At 37.7% G+C, this 19,706-nt stretch overlaps 1 protein-coding gene across 8 annotated transcripts in view; it reads right to left on the bottom strand.

Moving 5' to 3' along the window:
* Positions 1-19,706, bottom strand: part of LOC118744151 (matrix metalloproteinase-14) — a 396,751-nt gene that overhangs the window by 84,053 nt on the left and 292,992 nt on the right. For 5 of the 8 annotated variants that reach the window (XR_004993511.1, XM_036476932.1, XM_036476933.1 and 2 more), the window contains exons 3-6: positions 5,341-5,747; positions 1,998-2,539; positions 1,554-1,930; positions 1,228-1,393 (exon numbers count right to left, since the gene is read on the bottom strand). Coding sequence is in view for 6 of the 8 variants with exons in the window: in XM_036476932.1 (XP_036332825.1) it covers positions 1,228-1,393; positions 1,554-1,930; positions 1,998-2,539; positions 5,341-5,747 (1,492 nt within the window). In the remaining 2 variants the exon portion in view is untranslated. The remainder of the gene's footprint in view (positions 1-1,227; positions 1,394-1,553; positions 1,931-1,997; positions 2,540-5,340; positions 5,748-19,706) is intronic. The other 3 variants (XR_004993512.1, XM_036476936.1, XM_036476934.1) reach the window with 1 other exon arrangement.

The raw sequence follows: 19,706 nt of genomic DNA, 5'->3' as shown, positions 1-19,706 counted from the left end.
TTGTTCACAATTGTTGTTGTTTGAGATTGAAAATGAGAATGTGTGTGTGAGATTGAAAATGAGAATGTGTGTGTGAGTTTGAGTTTTGATTTTAAAATTATATTGTTGGCAAACGTCAGACTGCCTCTCAATGGTTTTACCTTGTTATGTTTTTATCATGAATTTATGTATAACAAATATTTATATGCTACACATACCTTGTTTATAGCGACACATAAAGCGCTTTGACCAAGTTCGCTGTGATTCAAAATGGATGCATAAACCAACTTTCAATACGCTCAGAAATTCGAAAGTGTATTGACTCGAATTTGTTTTCAAATCGGTTTTATATTTCTCACATCGGTTAGAAAACACATATAAACACATCATTCATTTGACAAGAAGGGAAAATATGCTGAGTTTCTTCATACAGCCCGTTTTAAATTTGAGTTATTATTATAATAAATTTGAATTAATGTTCGCTTCCATCCCGGTCAACCGCGCATATTAATTATTAAAGAAAAATAAAAACAGCAAATTTTGTTTAGTTCTAAATACGGTTTCAGCGAGTGCAGTATAAAGACACAGACATAAACGCTTGAAAGAAATATGTGTTGAGTCAAATCGGCTTTTTGTTAATGCGGTTCTTGCGTAGGTATAAACAAAGTAATAGATAATATATGAGAGTTTGAATGTTGAATCTACATATATCTATGTATGCAACCACATACACATGTATGTTGCATTATACCTTAGATCCGATGTATTCACGATGATATGCTTGAACAGAAAGATACAGAGTTATTAAATGAAATGTACTTAATTATATACATGAATACATAATGACGATGATGAAGGATACATGATTTTGATTTACTAAGTAATTAACAAATGATCCATTGGAAAGAAGATCTAACAACGCAAACGAGCACCTCGAGATTTACTGCTTCATATATGAATGTATGTATATTTAAAATCAATATAACATAAATGACAACATAAGGGTACAAGTAACAAATGAATTAAAAAAAACTATAACAGATGGACACGTTTATCGCGAAGTGATTTGACATACCATATTGATCCGTATTGTAACATTTCAGAAATATGTAAAATTTCCTTAATTTAACTAGTTTAAGAGATCTTTTTTAATTAGCAACGTTAATGTAAAAGTAGCACATTGACATATATTTAATAATCGACAGTTTATTCATTCTCACAATGCGCTCCTAGGTCGGTTCCACTCACCTGCATCGAATTGTAGTGACTCGTCATTTTCGTCATTGTTGTATGCTGAATGCAAACGCGATTCTTCATCATTTTCAAGAATATTACCTGTCGATGAAGGAACATTTTTACAGCCGAACCACCAGTGGGCAGATGGTCGTGGGAATGGTGGATTTGCTGCATCGACCTGTTAAACGAAAAGAAGATTCTCATAAATATAAAGTATATAGCTCCAAATACATATATACATATTTGTTGGCTATGAAAACAATAACCCTAGAGCGAATCACTTGATGTGTATGGGCCTAAGGCAAATTAGAAAATTTTTACACTATTTTCAAACCCACCGAAAATGTCCTGTCGTTGAATCTGTAGTACTTGTCACCCTTGAAAAAGTACGTATATCCATTGGTGTACTGTAATGCAGCATCAATATTGTTGGGCAGGCCCTCCCAGTTTGAAATAGGTTTCGGATAACTGGATTTCACAGGCGGTCGTTTTAATGGGTCGAAACGCCAGAATTTGCTGCCTTTGTAGAAGTAAATTTTTCCGTTGCCGCCCCATACCATAGCAGCATCCAAATGATCTGGGATACCGGTGAAGCCTTCGCTGATTTCCTTTGGATAATCACCATCCATTTGTCGCCCATTGTACCGCCAGTATTTGGTACCCTTGAAAAAGTAGGTTTTTCCATTCTTGTATGTGAACGCAGCATCGATATCACCTGTTTTAAATGAAATAGTCTAACTTTTTTAATTCTGCTTATTTAAATTTCACACGAAAATGCTTACCTTGTAAACCAGGCCAGCCCTCCGAAATAAGTTTGGGATAACCGTCTGCAATAGAGTTTTCGGTGAGTCTGTAGTACTTGTTGCCCTTGAAAGCATATGTCTGCCCATCGGCCGAGTTAAATAGAGCGTCCACTTTTGGGTCCTTGCAAATGAGGTCGTCTCGGGGCGCTTTTGGAGGAGCATAGACCGGCCTTTGGGTACTTTTCGGGAATCCACCACGATCGCCCACTCCGCCAGTTTTTTTACCATACAAAGCCTGTATAGCCAAAACATCGTCGGAATCAAGTTTAAATACTGGATCGAACCCTCGATAAAAAGGTGCCATCAACGCAGAGCGGACGTCTGAATGCGACAAACCTAACGAATGACCAAATTCGTGGGCAGCCACTTGGAAAAGATTCGTTCCACGTGGTGATCCGATCGTCCATAATTCGGCATCGTCAAAATGAGCGTCTCCACCGAAAACAGGGAAGAATGCATGTGCTAGTGTGCCCCCAACACCGTCAAATGCATCGCCATCACCATGTTCGCTTTCAACAAACCTAATTGAAACGAAATAGTGGATAATGATAAAGGCTTTCAAGGCAATGAAATAAGTATGTACATTCGTCCAAGTGAAAAAAGATCCTATAACGCGACCGGAAACCTGATTAAACTTTTAGTATTTGGTATTGTAATGATCCCCCTCTCTACGATAATTCTAAGAGGTGCCGCATCGATCGATTATTTTTGCCATAAGCAAATGATGTCTTCTCTTTTGAGGTCAATATGATTTTCTAGGATCAATCAAAGTGTCTGAAGCTGTAAAACGCCACTTAAGTGCTATGCAGGTCCAGATTATTTCACCTCTTAGGGCCGCACAATGGGGCAAAAAAGGCTCCTGTCGGCAAATCAATTTTGAGAGCCGAAATATGAACCGATTTCATGTTTCTTTTTCTAAATAAAAGATAATTAAATAAGATCTAGATTTTAATTATTTATGTTGAAAAATGGAAGGAAAAAAAATTTTACGTTTGAATGCTTTAAATTTTTTGGAAAATACTTGAAATTAATTTCAAATGTCTGCAATTATTTGAAAAGTTATTCATAAACATATTGTCATATGATACATTTAATTAAAAGATGCATTTCATTTGTTATCTATACTAATATCGTCGTTTAAAGTACAAAACAGCGTATCGTCATTCTGCAAAACCGCGTAACTGACATCGGCTGCCAAAAATTGGGTTTGCTCACACAAGTTCTTGGCTCAATCCTTATCCATTCGTCCTGAAATATACTATCCAGAAGTGCTATTGCTTAAAAAAAAATAGAACCATTTTGAAATACGAGTGATTTCACTCTCCATAAAATAATTTATGCAACCTCACATAGGCGGTTTTGCATTATCTTGATACGCGGTTTTGCATTTTGTTGGTACGCGGTTTTGTACTTTAAACGACGATATATATTTTGAAAGTCGTTTTTTCGTTTTTTCTGCTCGAAAAACTCGAGAATAGCTGTACCTATATTTTTGAAATTTCGGACATCGACTCCAGACTATCCAGGGATGATAATAGATGAAAAGCAATTTCGATATATCAAGGGGGCGTGGCACCTTCCATACAAACTGAACTTCTCACACTTAATACACATTCTAATGTGAGAAATTCAGTTTGTATGGCAGGTGCCAAGCCCCGTTTTTCCATGAGTTTGGCGTTGATATTATATATCTCTATACTAAGTTGCAGCACTCTACGATGAATACTTCCAGAGATATGATGTGTAAACACTATATATATGGAAATTATTTTTCTTCTATTATCATCCTTAGGAGGTCTAGAGTCGATGTCCAAAATTTCAAAAATAACTGTACAGTTGTTCTCGAGTTTTTCGATTAAAAAAACAACGGCTTTAAAAATACATATCAGTATAGATGACAAATTAGAAACATTTTTTAAGTAAATGCATCCTATGGAAAAATGTTTATGAATATTTTTTTAAATAATTGCAGGCATTTGAAATTAATTTCAAGTATTTTCCAAAAAACTGGAAGCATTCAAACCATGATACAATAATTTTTAGAAGGTAGTTTCACTTCTTCTTCTTATCCGCCATGTTAGCTATCTGACAGAAAACGTGTTTCGTATTTTTTGTTGTACCAACTTTTTCAAAAAAAAAATCCAGCTTTTGACGTTGGAAAAATAAAACAAAGAAAAGCCAAACATATAAGTAGAGAAATAATATTTTGTAATAATTTTCTTCATAAAAAATTAACTGCTGCTTTCGTGGATATTGCAACACACGGAATAGATGTAAGGACACAGCTATAAGAGCCACCGCACACCACAGACTTTATCGGCCGCCTATTTAAATGATAGGGCTCGCTTGAAATATGTACATGGAGATGTATGGAGGTGCGCACATTACACCAGCTTAATCGCTCTGACCAATAAGTTGTGGTGCAATGGAAAGACTAGCGAGCACATCTAAATTGGCGGCCGATAAAGTCCGTGATGTGCGATGGATCTAATCCATTATAAACAAGAAATATTGCTGTTATATTTTCATTTTTATGATTTTTATTCATATGATTAGCAGTGGCAATAATGTATGTATAAAATACGTATATTTATATTAAAAATTAAGTGATCAGTTATGAAACATATAAATCTTTACATGTTCTGTTAAAAAATATCTAAAATAACAATCGATAATCCCCAAGTTCTATATCGTAGCAATGGCCACATTTCGTGTTTGTCACAGACACGGTTTATGTCAAAAATTTTGAAGTGAAACTACCTTCTAAAAATTACATATTGTATCATGATTCAAACGCAAAAATTTTTTTTCTTTCATTTTTCAACGTAACTAAATAAACAACTAGAGCCTTTTTAAAAAATCGCCACGGATAGATCGACGCGAAATTTAATTATCTCTTATTTAAAAAAAAAAGAAACATGAAATCGGTTTATATTTGGGCTCTCAAAATTGATTTGTCCATCGCAACTTTTTTGCCCCACTGTAGGCCGTTTGTTTGTTCATTGTCTGGTTATCACTACTTCCCAGTTAAACATCATTATCAACGTTTTCGACATCGTGCATATAACATGTTATAGATAAAGCTGTCGTCGTATTTTACCGGAGCTTCTACCTGCCGTTTGTGTTAACCGGACATTGAATTATCGTAGAGGGGGGGAGAATCATGAATGGTCATTACTATAGTAAATACAATTATTTGAGTCAGTTTCCGGTCGCATAGCAGAATTTTTTTACTCGGTCGAATGTACATAAGTACATACATAAATGATTTTTGTCAAAGTACTTTAATTTGGAGCTAGATAAATAATAACGAAATGCTTACTTAATTTCGATATGAACGGGTCCTGAAGCTTTGGGAGTAAATGATAGATCTGTAAAATCACTCCATACACTGAAGGCGCGGCCTATTTCGGCATCAACATCATTGCGCTTAAGACGTTTCGGGTACTTCGAAATTTTATAGGTCAGAGCTTTTACCCGCCATCGACTTCCCTGCAGAGCATAACGTTTTGAGCGACTATCGGTGCCAAAGCCCACCTTATCTCGCACGCCACATCGCGGCAGTGACATTAATTCCAAAGTCTCATTATCCAAATCTCCCGTTACATTAAGGCCGGCAAAACTTTGGAAATCTTGCACAGCTTTAGTCCATGTACTTGCATCGAGCAGACCTCCATTGGCAGGATTACGAGCTGAAGCGGGTAGATAGCCGAATTGCGATAGATAAATCTACAGAGTAAAAAACATAGATTCACATTATTCACTCAAACTACATAAATACGTTGACTACATAAAATTATTTTAAAATGTAATTATCTTATCCTTACGAGGTAAGCCATGTTTTCTTTCAGCTTTTAGTAAAAAATTTTCATCATGACCATTGTCATCTACTAGTAAAGCACAAAATGAACACCTCCTATGACGCATTACGTTGTCAGTTGAAAAATAACGTGCAGCTGAAGTTATTTCCAAGCGCCGATCTACTCCGAGCGACTGCTCTGCATTATACGTACTTACTTTGTAAAGCGGCTCAGAAGTATGTCTGATACCAATTGTACATTTTAAATTCCTACTTACATAAGGTGGCCACGTCTTTGCTAAAGTAAGGGAGATTCGTCAGTGAAGTGGTAAGGACCGCCGGGTGAAGTGTAAGTTGCTGGTAAGGTATGAAAATAGGCATTCTTGGAGATAAATATTTACACTTCATACAAAAACGACAACATCTAATTTTTGTCAAGAATTGCTTGTTTGTATGCACGCTCATGGGCGTAGCCATGTAGGGGCAAATTTTTGCATAGATATTAAAAAATAGTACCAGGAAATGCTTGCTGGATAAATTCGACCTCCTTTCAAGTTTTTTCCTATATATATACTATATACAAATTATACACTCAATGCTAACAAAATAATTAGTAAATTAATTTAAAAAGTGGATATGTGGAACATCCGGTTCTCTATCACGTTATTCTCCCTAACTTCAAAGCACTTCCATTTAAAAAGGGCAAAAACCTGGCTACAGTCGACAATGAGCGAAGATGGATTCAAAGGTAAACTATAAATAAGTTTATAGTTCAATTGTTCATTACGTTGTCTTTAGGTTTGTGTCTTCTAATCGTACATCGCAAGCTTTGTATCACAGAACGAATCTGACATTATTTATAAAACTATAGACCGGTTTGGTGAACAGCCAAGACGTTTACTTCTAAAGTACATAATTATAGCAGATGGCAGAAAACACATAGCGCACATAAATTTCTATAATAAAATTAGCATATTAGAGGTTACTAATATATCCATTTTAAACTATAATTAAATCATTAATTAAACTTTACTACAGAAAAATTAATGCATTTTTTATTTATTACACGGTGTGACAAAACAAAATCAAGTAATATATTTAGCATAAATGAATATACTAGCATACAAAATCTGCATACCCAAAATGTTCAATACGTCCTCATAATTATACAAACATATGTATATAATTTAAGAGAAGATATTTCACTGCAAAGCGCGACTATAAATTGTTAGTTTACCTTACAAAATTGTGGAGGAATATTACAGAGTAAACGGAAAAGTTAATTTTTTTTAATTTTTTTATTTTGAATAACGTCTGGTCCGGCTATTTGGTATACTATACAGGTATGTATAGCTATGTATTTAAAAAATACATCAGGGTTTAGTTGAGATATTTGCCTTTGACCGCTATGTTTTGTACATTTCCCAGTAATTCAAAGCTTTTGACTGCCATTCACCTGTGAGTGGCCAGAAGTTATTCGTGTGCTTACGGTTCAAATCACAGCTCACTACGTCCGGTTATTTATATCCATGAATTCTTTGGGTAGCGACCGAACACTAGTTTGGGAGCGAGCTAAAGTGCTAGGGCGTAATACCCCGCGTGCACTGGGTTTGGGTCCTGCCACATTAAAACCTTGCCCAATGAAAAAAAAACACATGCCTCGGATGATACCCCCTTCTTTTGATGACGATCATGGCAAACATAGGAAGGACTATGATTTGAGGGTATGCAGCTGGAATATCCGAACCGTTAATCGGGACGGTGCCTCTGCCCAGCTGTTTGATGTCCTAGGGAAAATAAGGCTGACGTCACCGCCATCCATGAAATGCGATAGACGGGGCGAGGAAGGTAAGCGTGGAAGTCTTGCGTCGTCTACTACAGTTGCCACGTAAAGGGGCGCAAGTCTGTGTTGGATTTGTGGTGGGAGAGAGGCCGGGTTTATTCTAGTGAACGAACGTCTAGCCACAATCCGCATCAAAGCGGGATTCTTCAACATCTCGCTTTTATGTGAAATGCCCCAATGGAAGAGAAAGACGAGTCACCCAAGGATCTCTTAGCTTAGAGTATACATATTAGTGCTGCCCGAATAACATGTAAAAAAATCGTTAAATGCCAAGGTGGGTAACGAAGGGATCTTTGGCGCCAGTGTCGGAATATTCAGCCTCCACATAGAAACGGCGGGATGAGGCTGATCGACTTCACCGGGGCCCGAAACTTGGCAGTATGCAGTACTGGGTTTTAGCATAAAAAGATCCATCAAGCTATACATACGAACACTCCGAGGGTCAACCATCGACTTGCACCACTATATTGATGCAGCTAATATACGACCCCACCTCGGTGCAGCAACAAAAGAGGCCCCCAACAATGCAAGGAAAGTTCAACGTCGAAAAGCTGCAATCAAAACAGACGACCCAAGGATTCGCCGCTCGACTCTCACACCTGCTGTGAGAGAGCACTCTTCAACTAACCGACATACGCGTGCAGTGGAACTACATTTCCCGCTCATTGCTGGTACGATGAGGAGTGTCAAGAAGCTGCAGAGAAAAAATGCTTGAAATGCTGGCCGACTGAAAAACACCCGAAATTTTTAGCAGAGAGTTGAGAGACTTACGGAAGGTTTTAAGACTCCTGTAGGAACAACCATGTCGACCAAGAATGATAGAATACAAGATTGCGCCGATCAGAGAGGATTTTTGAGAATAATTTTTGTGTGACGTCTCACTGGTGCAATTGCGAGAGAGAAATGCCAAAACGTAAGCAAGAATGGAAGAAGGAGAAAAAATGTTGCAAGGAAAACGTAAACAAGTTGCACAAGTGTGACGTCATGCAAACAACGATTCTGTCAAATTCGTTAAGAGCGGAATAGCGGTCCGAGATCGGCGCAACCTTTGTATTCTCTCAATCGTGTATGTCGACCTAGTGGCCGATCTCCAGAACGTACTCAAATTATGGAGGGAACACTTGCCGACCCTTTTGAATGGCAGAAGCATTAAGAGAAGTGGAGAAGACGAACCCGAGTCCCCAGTCGATGACGATGGAGTCGATATCCCAGCGCCTGACTATAACGAGGTACGAATAGCGATTATGCTGATGAAAAGTAACACAGCCGCTTGAGCTGACTGCCTGCCAGCTGAGCTATTCAATTACGATGGCAAGGAGCTTATAAGGTGTATGCAGGACGACTGGAATTCAAGTGCGCTCAACCCAATCCACAAGAAAGGCGACCCACCATGCGTGCCAATATATTGTATTGTATTGTGTGAAAGACTGAATACCGCCGTCAATGAACTAATTGGGCCTTATCAGTGTGGTTATAGACCTGGAAAATCCACCATAGACCAGGTATTCACAATACGCCAAATCTTGGAAAAGACCCGTGAGAAATGGATCGACACTCACCACCTATTTGTCGACTTTAAAGCCGCTTTCGACAGCACTTAAAGGAGTTGCCTATATGCCGCTATGTCTGAATTTGGCATCCCCGCTAAACTGATACGAGTTTGTAAAATGACTTTGACCAATACCACCAGCTCCGTCAGAATTCGGAAAGACCTCTCCGAGCCCTTCGCCACCAAACGGGGTTTCAGACAGGGCGACTCTCTTTCATGTGACTTCTTTAAACTGATGTTGGAGAAGATAAAAAGAGCTGCAGAACTGAACCGCTCAGGAACAATTTACTACAAGAGCGTCCAGCGTCCTTATGCCGATGACACTGACATCATCGGTAAGAAAAACCGCGAAGTCTGTTCTGCCTTTTCCAAGTTGGACAAGGAAGCAAAGCAAATGGGTATGATGGTATGGACAAGACGAAGTATCTCCTGTCATAAATCAAACAATCAGCACATTCGCGCCTTGGCACCCAGGTCACTGTTGACAGTTATAATTTCGAGAAAGTAGAGAATATCGTTTACTTGGGAACCAACATTAACATCGATAATATTGTCAGCATGGAAATCCAACGCAGATTCACTCTTCCCAAAAAGTGCTACTTTGGACTGAGTAGGCAGTTCAGAAGTAAAGTCCTCTCTCGACGTACGAAAACCACACTATATAAGTCACTCATCATGCTCGTGCTGGTATATGGAGCAGAAGCATGGCCGATGACAACATCCAATAAGGTGGCTCTTGGGGTATTCGAGAGAAAGATTTTGCGGAAGATTTACGGGCCTTTACGCGTTGGCGACGGCGAGTACCGCAGACGATGGAACGATGAGCTGTATGAGCTTTACAACGACATGGACGCAGTGCAGCGAATTTAAATACAGCGGCTCCAGTGGCTTGACTATGTCGTTCGATAACCGACGCTCCAGCTCTGAAAATATTCAGGCTTCACTTCACGCCAGTTGGCACAGAGGAGAAATGACTGGCGTGCTTTGTTGCACTCGGTAAAATAGCTTTGGCGGTTACAGCGCCAAATAAAAGAAGAAGAAGAGAATAGATCCATAACCTCATCAGTCACCCGACGAAATCCTTGACGGAGGTGCCGGGAGGGGAACGGTACATGACGGTAGGAAGTTTAGTTTGGGTTAAGGTCTCACACTGACGGGGTTAGGCTTTCAATGCTTCCTCCTCGTAAATTAAACATGCCCAGTAAAAAGCTAACTATTTAAATCGACGAATAGTTTTATATAAACTTTTGTGAACTTCTGTTTATGTGTTTTTGTACAACATATTTACCTCTATTGGTTACAATAATTTTAAGCTATAACAACCAATTTTTTAGTAAGTAAGTTATTCCGCCCTATGTTGAATATTGTTATCGTCCGTAAAAGTGACGATACGGCCATCGTCAGCCATGGTACCGATGCGCTGACGATGGTCGACGATGACGATACTCAGCATAGTGCTGATTGTTTTGAATTTTTTTTCCTTAGTGTTACTGCGTATAACTGGCATTATCTGTGAATTTTCAAGTCTTTCTGATTTTCTTAGTCTTTAGGGGTATTTTTTAACTAATACTGTTGTATTTTGAAATAAACATTTAGTTTAAAATGAATTAATTTTGGTTTTTTTCTTAATTTTTCATAAATTTTCTTAGTGTTACGGCGTATTTCTAGTGATCCCGGGATTCCGGACTTTTTAATTTACACTGATGGCAATAATTTTTATACCCGAGCGCCCTTGTGCACAAGGGTATATTAATTTTGTTCACATAACGGTTGTTTGTAACAGCGAAAACGAATCGAGATAGATATAGACAAATGTATACATAAATGCTCAGAATGAATAGAGAAATCGATTAAGCCATGTCTGACTGTCCGTCCGTCTGTCCGTCTGTCCGTCCGTCCGTGTACACGATAACTCGAGCACAAATTGAGATATCTCAACGAAATTTGGTATGTAGGTTTCCGTTAATCCGTTGGTATTGAAAATGGGCGTAATCGGACGGTAACCACGCCCACTTCCCATATAACGGTAATTTCCCGAAATACGAAAACTGCGATATTTTAGTAACTACTGAAGATAATTCACTCAAATTGATATTTACAACAATTTATAAGCGAAAAATAAGAATATTATAAATATTTGGAAAATGGGCGTAGCCACGCCCACTTATGGTTACATGTGTGTATCTTGGTAACCGCTGCCCCAATTTCTTCCAAACTTGGCACAGTTGTTGGCCTTGATAAATCTTACTAAATGGGCGAAAATTTTAAAAATCGGACAATAACCACGCCCACATCCCATATAACGGTAATTTTCGGAAATACGAAAACTGCGATATTTTAGTAACTACTAAAGATTATTCACTCAAAATTGATACTTATAACAATTTTTAAACGAAATATAAGAATATTATAAATATTTGCCAAATGGGCGTAGCCACGCCCACTTATGGTTACATGTGTATATCTTGGTAACCGCTGCACCAATTTCTTCCAAACTTGGCACAGTTGTTGGCCTTGGCACACCATACCAAATCGCCGAAAATTTTTAAAATCGGACAATAACCACGCCCACATCCCATATAACGGTAATTTAGAGAAATACAAAATTTTCGATAAATCAGTAAATATTAAAGCTAATTTATTCAAAATTGATGCTTGCAACAACTCTTTACCAAGAAATACGTTTATGGTAAAATTTTGGAAAATGGGCGTGGCACCGCCCACTTATGATCACATATATGTATCTCGGAAACCGTTACACCAATTTGTACCAAACTCGGTATTGTTATTGTGCTTGCCACATAGAAAAAAACGTCGAAAATTATTGAAATCGGACTAAAATTACGGCCGCTTTTCATATAACGGTAAATTTCAGAAATGCTGGAAACTGGAATACTTCCAAATTTAAGGACGCTAATTTACTCAAAATTGATACACCCCGGCTTACCATCTAGCGGTAGCTTTCGGAAAGGTGAAAAACATATATTTAATACTTGCGCCGGGTATTTAATGTTCGGCTCCGCCCGAACTTGGAATTTCTTACTTGCTTATTTAATAATTAATATTTTATTATAAATGTCTAGCTCATTATACATATAACACCGCGCGATAGTAAATTTTAAACACAAATAACAATATATTCGCGAAACCATGGGCCAAATATAGTAAAATTGCGTTTTTAGTTTTTCACTCTGACGTCAGTAATTTAAAAATGAATTAAAAAATTCAGAGAAATGTGCTTAGAGAAGAAGTATGGGTATAAAATTAATGAGTAAATCCTGTAGAATTTAAACAGAAAAATTTAAATTTTTTAAATTCTAAAGCAGTTTGCTATTGCATTTGTTACCCATATTTTTATTCTACATTGCATTGAATTTTTTTGAGAATTTTTGGAATTAATCATATCTTTGAAATTACACAGTCCTTCAAAATAAATCCTGCGGTCAGAGAGAAAAAATAAAAACGCCACTTTAAATAAAAAAGTAGTTTTCAAACCGATTTATTATTATTTATTTCATGGTAGGAGTGCTTCTTAAACAATATAGAAGCAATTTTTGCGATTCAAGTTGTTGAAAAGTAATGAATATCTAAATCCCGGGACTAATCCCGGGATCCCGGGATTGTGACAACGCCTTCCCGGAAACCCCGGGATCGTAAAAAGCCGATTACCGATTTTTAAGTAAAATCTAAATACCTAAATACATACATATGTATGAATAAAAACTGATTTATAAAAATTTTAATTAATGATAATCTTTTAAGACATTTTCTGATTTCAATTTAATATAAATAAGTATGTACTTAGGCATTCTAGATTAGTTTCTCTGTAAGGCTGCAACTATATCAGTGCTGAATCTGGTGCTCAATACTAAATATACGTTCTACTTAAGCATTACAAAGGGCTATATTAGTAATGCAGATATATTTTATTTTAATTGGAAAAATTTAGAATATTTTGAAGATTTAGCAGCAAATGCAGATGTGCTTAAAAGCGAAAAAAACACCAAACCAAGCAAAATATCCCTTTGCTTAAAGTTGTGTTGTGTATGGGGATGTTTAAAGGTTTGAAAAACCGTTTGCGGGAAATGTAAACAAAAATTAAAATTTTTGGATTTTCTGGCCGCCATGTTCACGTTTGATCAAACCGCTTACGTTGTGTATGGTAAAATTGCCTCATTCTCAACGGAATTTAGAATGTTTAACTTTTAGGTGTGCTCGTCCTTAAGTTAAGTCTGACGAGGAAATGTGGTGATTTCGGAAATAGCTATAACTTCTACCATTTTTTCAAATTATTGTTGCTTTTCCACAATAAGTTTTCATTAAAAAATGGCCTCAAGCTCACTAAAAAATTGTTGAATATAATTGTTATAAGGCCATTAAATAACAAAAACAAAGAAAGCTTTTTGTTCAATAATTTCCAAAGCTATTTAACAACTCTGTTGTGTAAAACATGGGTGCATTTGTTGTCTGCAAATATATCGAGAGAAAATTCCTCAAAATAAAAATCCTCAAAAAATACTCAAACGCACCCGAAATTCCTCACGTTTTGAGGAATCACTCACAAAGTGGTCACACTGGCTCGTTCAAGCTTTCTATAGCAAATGTATACAAAGCTTGAAAGAGTGTGCCCACGAGCAGGCCGGTGGCGGATACAGGGGGAAGAGGGGGCGTTGACGGGCTAGCGATGGGGCGATCACCCTCCCCCCTCTCCCCCCAGAGCGCATAAAAAGCAAAATTTCGGATAAAAGATATTAACTCAAACGAGAAATTTGAAAAACAACTTTGAAAGTTCTTTTTTTATTTTAATCTTCAATCGTAACCATTTTTTAGGCTTGCACAAGATTATTTTTAGAATAAGAAATCGTGTAAAACTCTTCGTCAACGTGAATAAAATTATAGTTTAAAAAACTAAAACCTCCCTATTATAATTGCCATTCGTACTGTCATCAGGTATGTAACTTGAGAATAGAAATCACTGCATCTTTTAGGCGCATCAATATTACATAGTTACATCCCGAGCTAATAAAAGGAAGGCAAAAATTAAAACAATGGGTATGTAGATACTATGAATGTATGTATGCATGTAAAATCGAACTTTCTGATACTACTTTTTGTCTATTTCCGCGGTGCACGTATGTAGGAAATTTCACTTTCAACTGTGTAAGAAGACATTTGTATGCGCATAAAAATATTAATGACTTGAAAAATATAATAATAAAATTATAGTTTAAAAACTAAAACCTCGCTAATTATCGGGCTAATTATCGTGCGTCTAACGCTGAAGATCATTATCGAAAGGCAATATTTATACCGATATTGGATAATATTTCGATCTCCGAGAAATGTTGCCGAAAAGACATTAAACATTTTTTACTTGAATTTATTACTTCCATCTAAAATTGGGGAATATAATACGCCTGACGAAAAAAATAATGCTACCGAACGCGTAAAATCGCTTGGAAAACGATACCAACTTTTCTTAGAAAAGCACGGTATCAATTTGGAAGGAGAGTATAAAGTGTGGTTGGAACGATGGACAAATAAGGAGAGCGGAAATCCATTCTCAAAATCAGCAGCTGAAGTTCTTGGTAAATGCGACGAATATGCTTTTCCATTGATTAACAAACTTCTCCGCATTCTGGTCACACTCCCAGCTAGTAACGCTACTTCCGAAAGAAGTTTTTCAACCCTTCGCCGGTTAAAAACATGGTTGCGTAGTACCATGAATGAATAAAAACTGCTAGGTCTAGCACTTTTACACGCACACTTAGCGCAAAATTGAATTTGCAATTTAAATTATTACAATAAATTCTGAATAAGCTGTTAAGTTACTTAATTACATCCTTCATTTTACCAACATTGTATGCAAGAAATAAATATTTATATGTAAATATTGCATTAATAAGCCCAAGGTATAACTTTACATCTTGTGCTTTTTCTTTTAAATAGTACATGCAATTGTTTTTTTACACCTTGCACCAAATTCACAAAATGAAAAGTTATATTATATCACAAAACACTTTAGTTAACACTTCATAAGAAATACTCGAACCTATAATTGCATGAAAAATAAACTGGAGTTAGATGCCTGTAATTTAACGTTATTTGACAAGTCATATATAAATGTAAATGTAGCATAAGCATATGAATGTCATAGATAGAAAATCTGAATTATTTCCGGCACTTGTGTAATCACTGACAATTTAATGTCATTCCAATAAAGAAGTCACACGTGCAAAGATATACGACAGTTCTGGCGACGTGAATTATTATAATTTGCTGAAAAAAACGCAATGCCAGGAGACAGTATAGGTTCACAAATAGCTGCGTTCCAATTGGACGCATTCGATGTGAAAAATATGCCATGGAATCGGTGGGTGAAACGATTCTAAACCGCATTATCACTCTTCAATGCTGACGCAACAAAAAAACGTCAACTGCTACTCCATTATATGGGAGCCACGACTTACAATGTGCTTTGCGATAAAGTGCTGCCCAACGAGCCAGAGACTCTGCAGTACGAGGAGATCGTATCGACGTTGGAAAACCACTTCAACCCAAAGGCCAACGAAATTTTAGAAAACTATAGATTCCATCTAAGGAAGCAGCAAAATGGTGAGTCGCGCGAACAGTTTTTAGTGGCTTTGCGTCTTCTGGCAAAAGGTTGCAATTTTGCCGACTATTTGAATATTGCATTACGGAATCAATTAGTATTTGGTTTGAAAAACCAAGCAATCCAAAATCGGTTACTGGAAAAGAAAAGTTTAACATTAGATGATGCGATCAATATAGCAAAGGCCTACGAAGTAGCGGAGAAAGAAGGGTGCGAGCTACATCAAAAAGGCGCGACGAGCAGCGAGGTTAATAAAATACACGAAAAACAGCGATCAAAATCACCTGAAAAGAAAACTGCAAACACAAAATGTCAAGAAAGAACGGCACGAGAGAAAGATAAAGCAATAAAAAGCAAACAATGTTTCCGATGTGGCAATGCCAATCACATGGCCAATAAGTGCAAGTTCAGGGATGTTGTATGTCACTACTGCAAAAAACGGGGCCATCTGCGAAAGATGTGCCTAAACGAAACGAAAAGTGTAAACGTCATAGGAAAACAAAGGGAAGATTATGTTTACGATTTGCTAAAACTCAACTGCAACACTCTACACCCGAAAGTTATGTGTACACTAAAGATAAATAATATTGATATCAACTTCGAAATTGACACCGGCTCCCCAGTGACAATAATCAGCTTGAAAGAAGCAAAGAAATACTTTAATGACGAACCAGTAATTAAAAGTGACTTGCAATTGTACAGCTATTGTCAAACAAAGCTGGAATGTTTAGGCTATATATGTGTAACAGTAAAGGCCAAAGCTTGGGCGAGAATGGCTTCGGGAGGTCGATATAGATTGGAAAAATATTATAGACAACCAATTGAAAGAACGTACGACAGTCAACGTTTTATCGGGTGGAAGTGCTGAAGTGAAGTTACAAAACATATTAAGAAAGTTCCCGCTGTTATCAGCACCAAATGTAGGTACAATTACTGGTCACCAAGAAAGACTTTACTTAAAAGAGAACGCGGTGCCGAAGTTTATAAAGGCGCGGCGAGTGCCATTCTTACTAATAAAGCAGTGGAGAATGAAATAGACAAACAGGTGCGTGAAGGGTTGCTAGTGAAGGTCGATAAATCAGAATGGGCTACGCCGATCGTTGCAGTGCCAAAGAGAGATGGTACGGTTCGTATCTGTGGGGATTATAAGCTCACGGTAAATCCAGCACTAATTGTCGACGAGCACCCCTTACCCACGATCGACGAGCTTTTCAGTTCAATGGCGGTTGGAGAAAAATTTACAAAAATCGACTTGGCAAAAGCGTACCTACAGCTTGAAATTTATCCGGATAATCGAGAGCTGTTGACGTTAAGCACACACAAGGGTTTATTTCAACCGACGCGTATGATGTTTGGGATTGCGAGTGCGCCTGCAAAGTGGCAGCGGTTTATGGAGCAGCTGTTGGGAGATATGGCGGGCGTTAAAGTATTTTTGGACGATGGACGATTTTCACGGCGAGCGACGACGTTACCCATTTACAAAGGATTGAAGAAGTACTTAAAAGGTTAAATACGCGTAACATGCGTGTACATTTAGAAAAGTCTGAATTTCTTCGCGACAAAATCGAGTACTGCGGTTACGAAATCAGCAAAATGGGAATACGAAAACAGAAAACGAAAGTGGAAGCCATCCAAGATATGAAACAACCGTCAACTAAGGACAAGGTAAGGGCTTTTCTTGGACTAATTAATTACTACGGGAGATTCATTCCAAACCTTAGTGATGTCGTATATCCATTGAATCAGTTGTTACATAAAAGTTCAGTTTTTAATTTCGATAAAAAATGTTGTGAATCATTCAAGCGAATTAAAGAAATGATGCAAACAGACACGGTTTTGACACATTACGATCCGCAGCTACCGCTCGTTTTAGCGGTGGATGCCAGTCCCACAGGCGTTGGAGCCGTGTTAAGCCACACTTTTCCGGACGGTACAGAAATGCCAATCCAGTTTGCCTCGCAAACACTAAACGATGTCCAACAGCGATACAGTCAGGTGGATAAAGAAGCGTACTCAATTATATTTGATGTCAAAAAGTTTTATCAATATGTGTTTGGGAGACGCTTTATTTTAGTCACTGATAACAAAGCCATTGCGCAAATATTTTCGCAACATAAGAGCTTACCTACTTTATCTGCGATGCGTATGCAACACTATGCGATATTTTTGGAATCGTTTGATTACGTCGTCCGGGTAAAAAGCAGTAAAGCAAATGCAAATGCTGATGCCATGTCACGACTTGCAACGCAAAAGCGCGATTGTTTTATAGAAGAAGTAGATGTGATAACAGCGAAGTTAATAGATAACTTACCAGTTACAGCAGAAGACTTGGGTGCAGCTACAGCTAAAAAACCAGAGGTTAAAATTCTGGTAGAATGCCTTAAATACGGCCGTGATTGTGAGGCGAAGCAACGATTTGGAATTCCACAAATAGAGTTCACTTTGCGGAAAGGTTGCCTTTTAGACCGGGATATAGAGAAATTGGTTTCTAATTGCGTATCCTGCCAAAGCATCCGATCCGATCCAGTCGCGGTTCCTGTACATTGTTGGGCACGACCGGGTAAAGTCTTCGAGCGCGTGCATGTGGATTACGCAGGTCCAATGTATGGCAAGTACTTATTCGTCTTGGTAGATGCCTATAGCAAGTGGCCTATTGTAAAAATTGTAAACAATATGACGACCGACACAACGATCGCCGAATGCCGAGACATTTTTTCAACTTTTGGCATACCGAATATATTAGTAAGTTATCATGGCACCCAGTTTAACTCTAAAGAGTTTCAAGCGTTCTTGAGATCGAATGGCATAGTGCACAAGCAAGGTGCTCCCTATCATCCGGCAACGAATGGGCAGGCCGAAAGGTTCATACAGACAGTTAAACAGAAGCTGACAGCAGCTATGACTAAATCCGGCTCAATGCATAAAGAGTTGCAAAACATTTTGCTCAGCTACCGAAGAGCAATCCACCCGACTACAGAAAAAAGTCCAGCCATGGTTATGTTTGGTCGACAAATTCAAACTCGCTTAGATTTTCTACTACCGCAAACTACGCTCGGTAATACGGACAAAAAGATTACCAAAAAGGTTTGGGTCTCAGTGCGAGATTACTTGTCGAGTGAACGCTGGCAATTTGGCAAAATCATTTCCAGACGCGGTGATATCCATTACGAAGTTCAACTTGATGATGGAAGAATATGGAGACGCTACGTCGACCAATTACGCAACGTGGGTCAACAATTACCTAGTCGTCTTATTCAACCTATGGCTCCTGAGCAGGTAAAAGCTGGCGTGCATGGTGAGATGTACGACCAGCGCGAAGAAACAACACAGTCGCAAACACAACAGACACAAAAAAACAACGCAATCAATGCAGCTTTACCACAAGTAGCACACGCACCAACGGAGCAGAACTCAGGTACCGAAGTACATCTAAGGCGATAGGAGAGAGTCCGAAAGGAACCAGACCGGCTCCAATATAATTAAAATAAATTATGTAGTTGAAACCATCTTTAAAATAAATTTTATTTTTAGTTATTAAGTACATATAAATGAAAATAAGCTTGAAGATATTGAATTGAAATTGAAATTCCGAAATACGTATATATGTATGCTTTTACATACATAAATCGCTTTTTATATTCATGAAAATAGGTGGTGGAGAGATGTCATATATAAATGTAAATGTAGCATAAGCATATGACTTTCATAGATAGAAAATCTGAATTATTTCCGGCACTTGTGTAATCACTGTCAATTTAACGCCATTCCAATAAAGAAGTCACACGTGCAAAGATATACGACAAGTTCGCTACTACAATTTTTTATACCCGAGCGCAGTTGTGCACAAGGGTATTATAACTTTGTTCACATAACGGTTGTTTGTA

This window comes from Rhagoletis pomonella, unplaced genomic scaffold, assembly GCF_013731165.1.
Source record: "Rhagoletis pomonella isolate Grant_MI unplaced genomic scaffold, Rhpom_1.0 Rhpom_scaffold_00008, whole genome shotgun sequence".
Lineage (NCBI taxonomy): Eukaryota > Metazoa > Arthropoda > Insecta > Diptera > Tephritidae > Rhagoletis > Rhagoletis pomonella.
The sequence above is the reverse complement of the archived record's forward strand: the minus strand, read 5'-3'. Positions and strand labels throughout refer to the sequence as shown.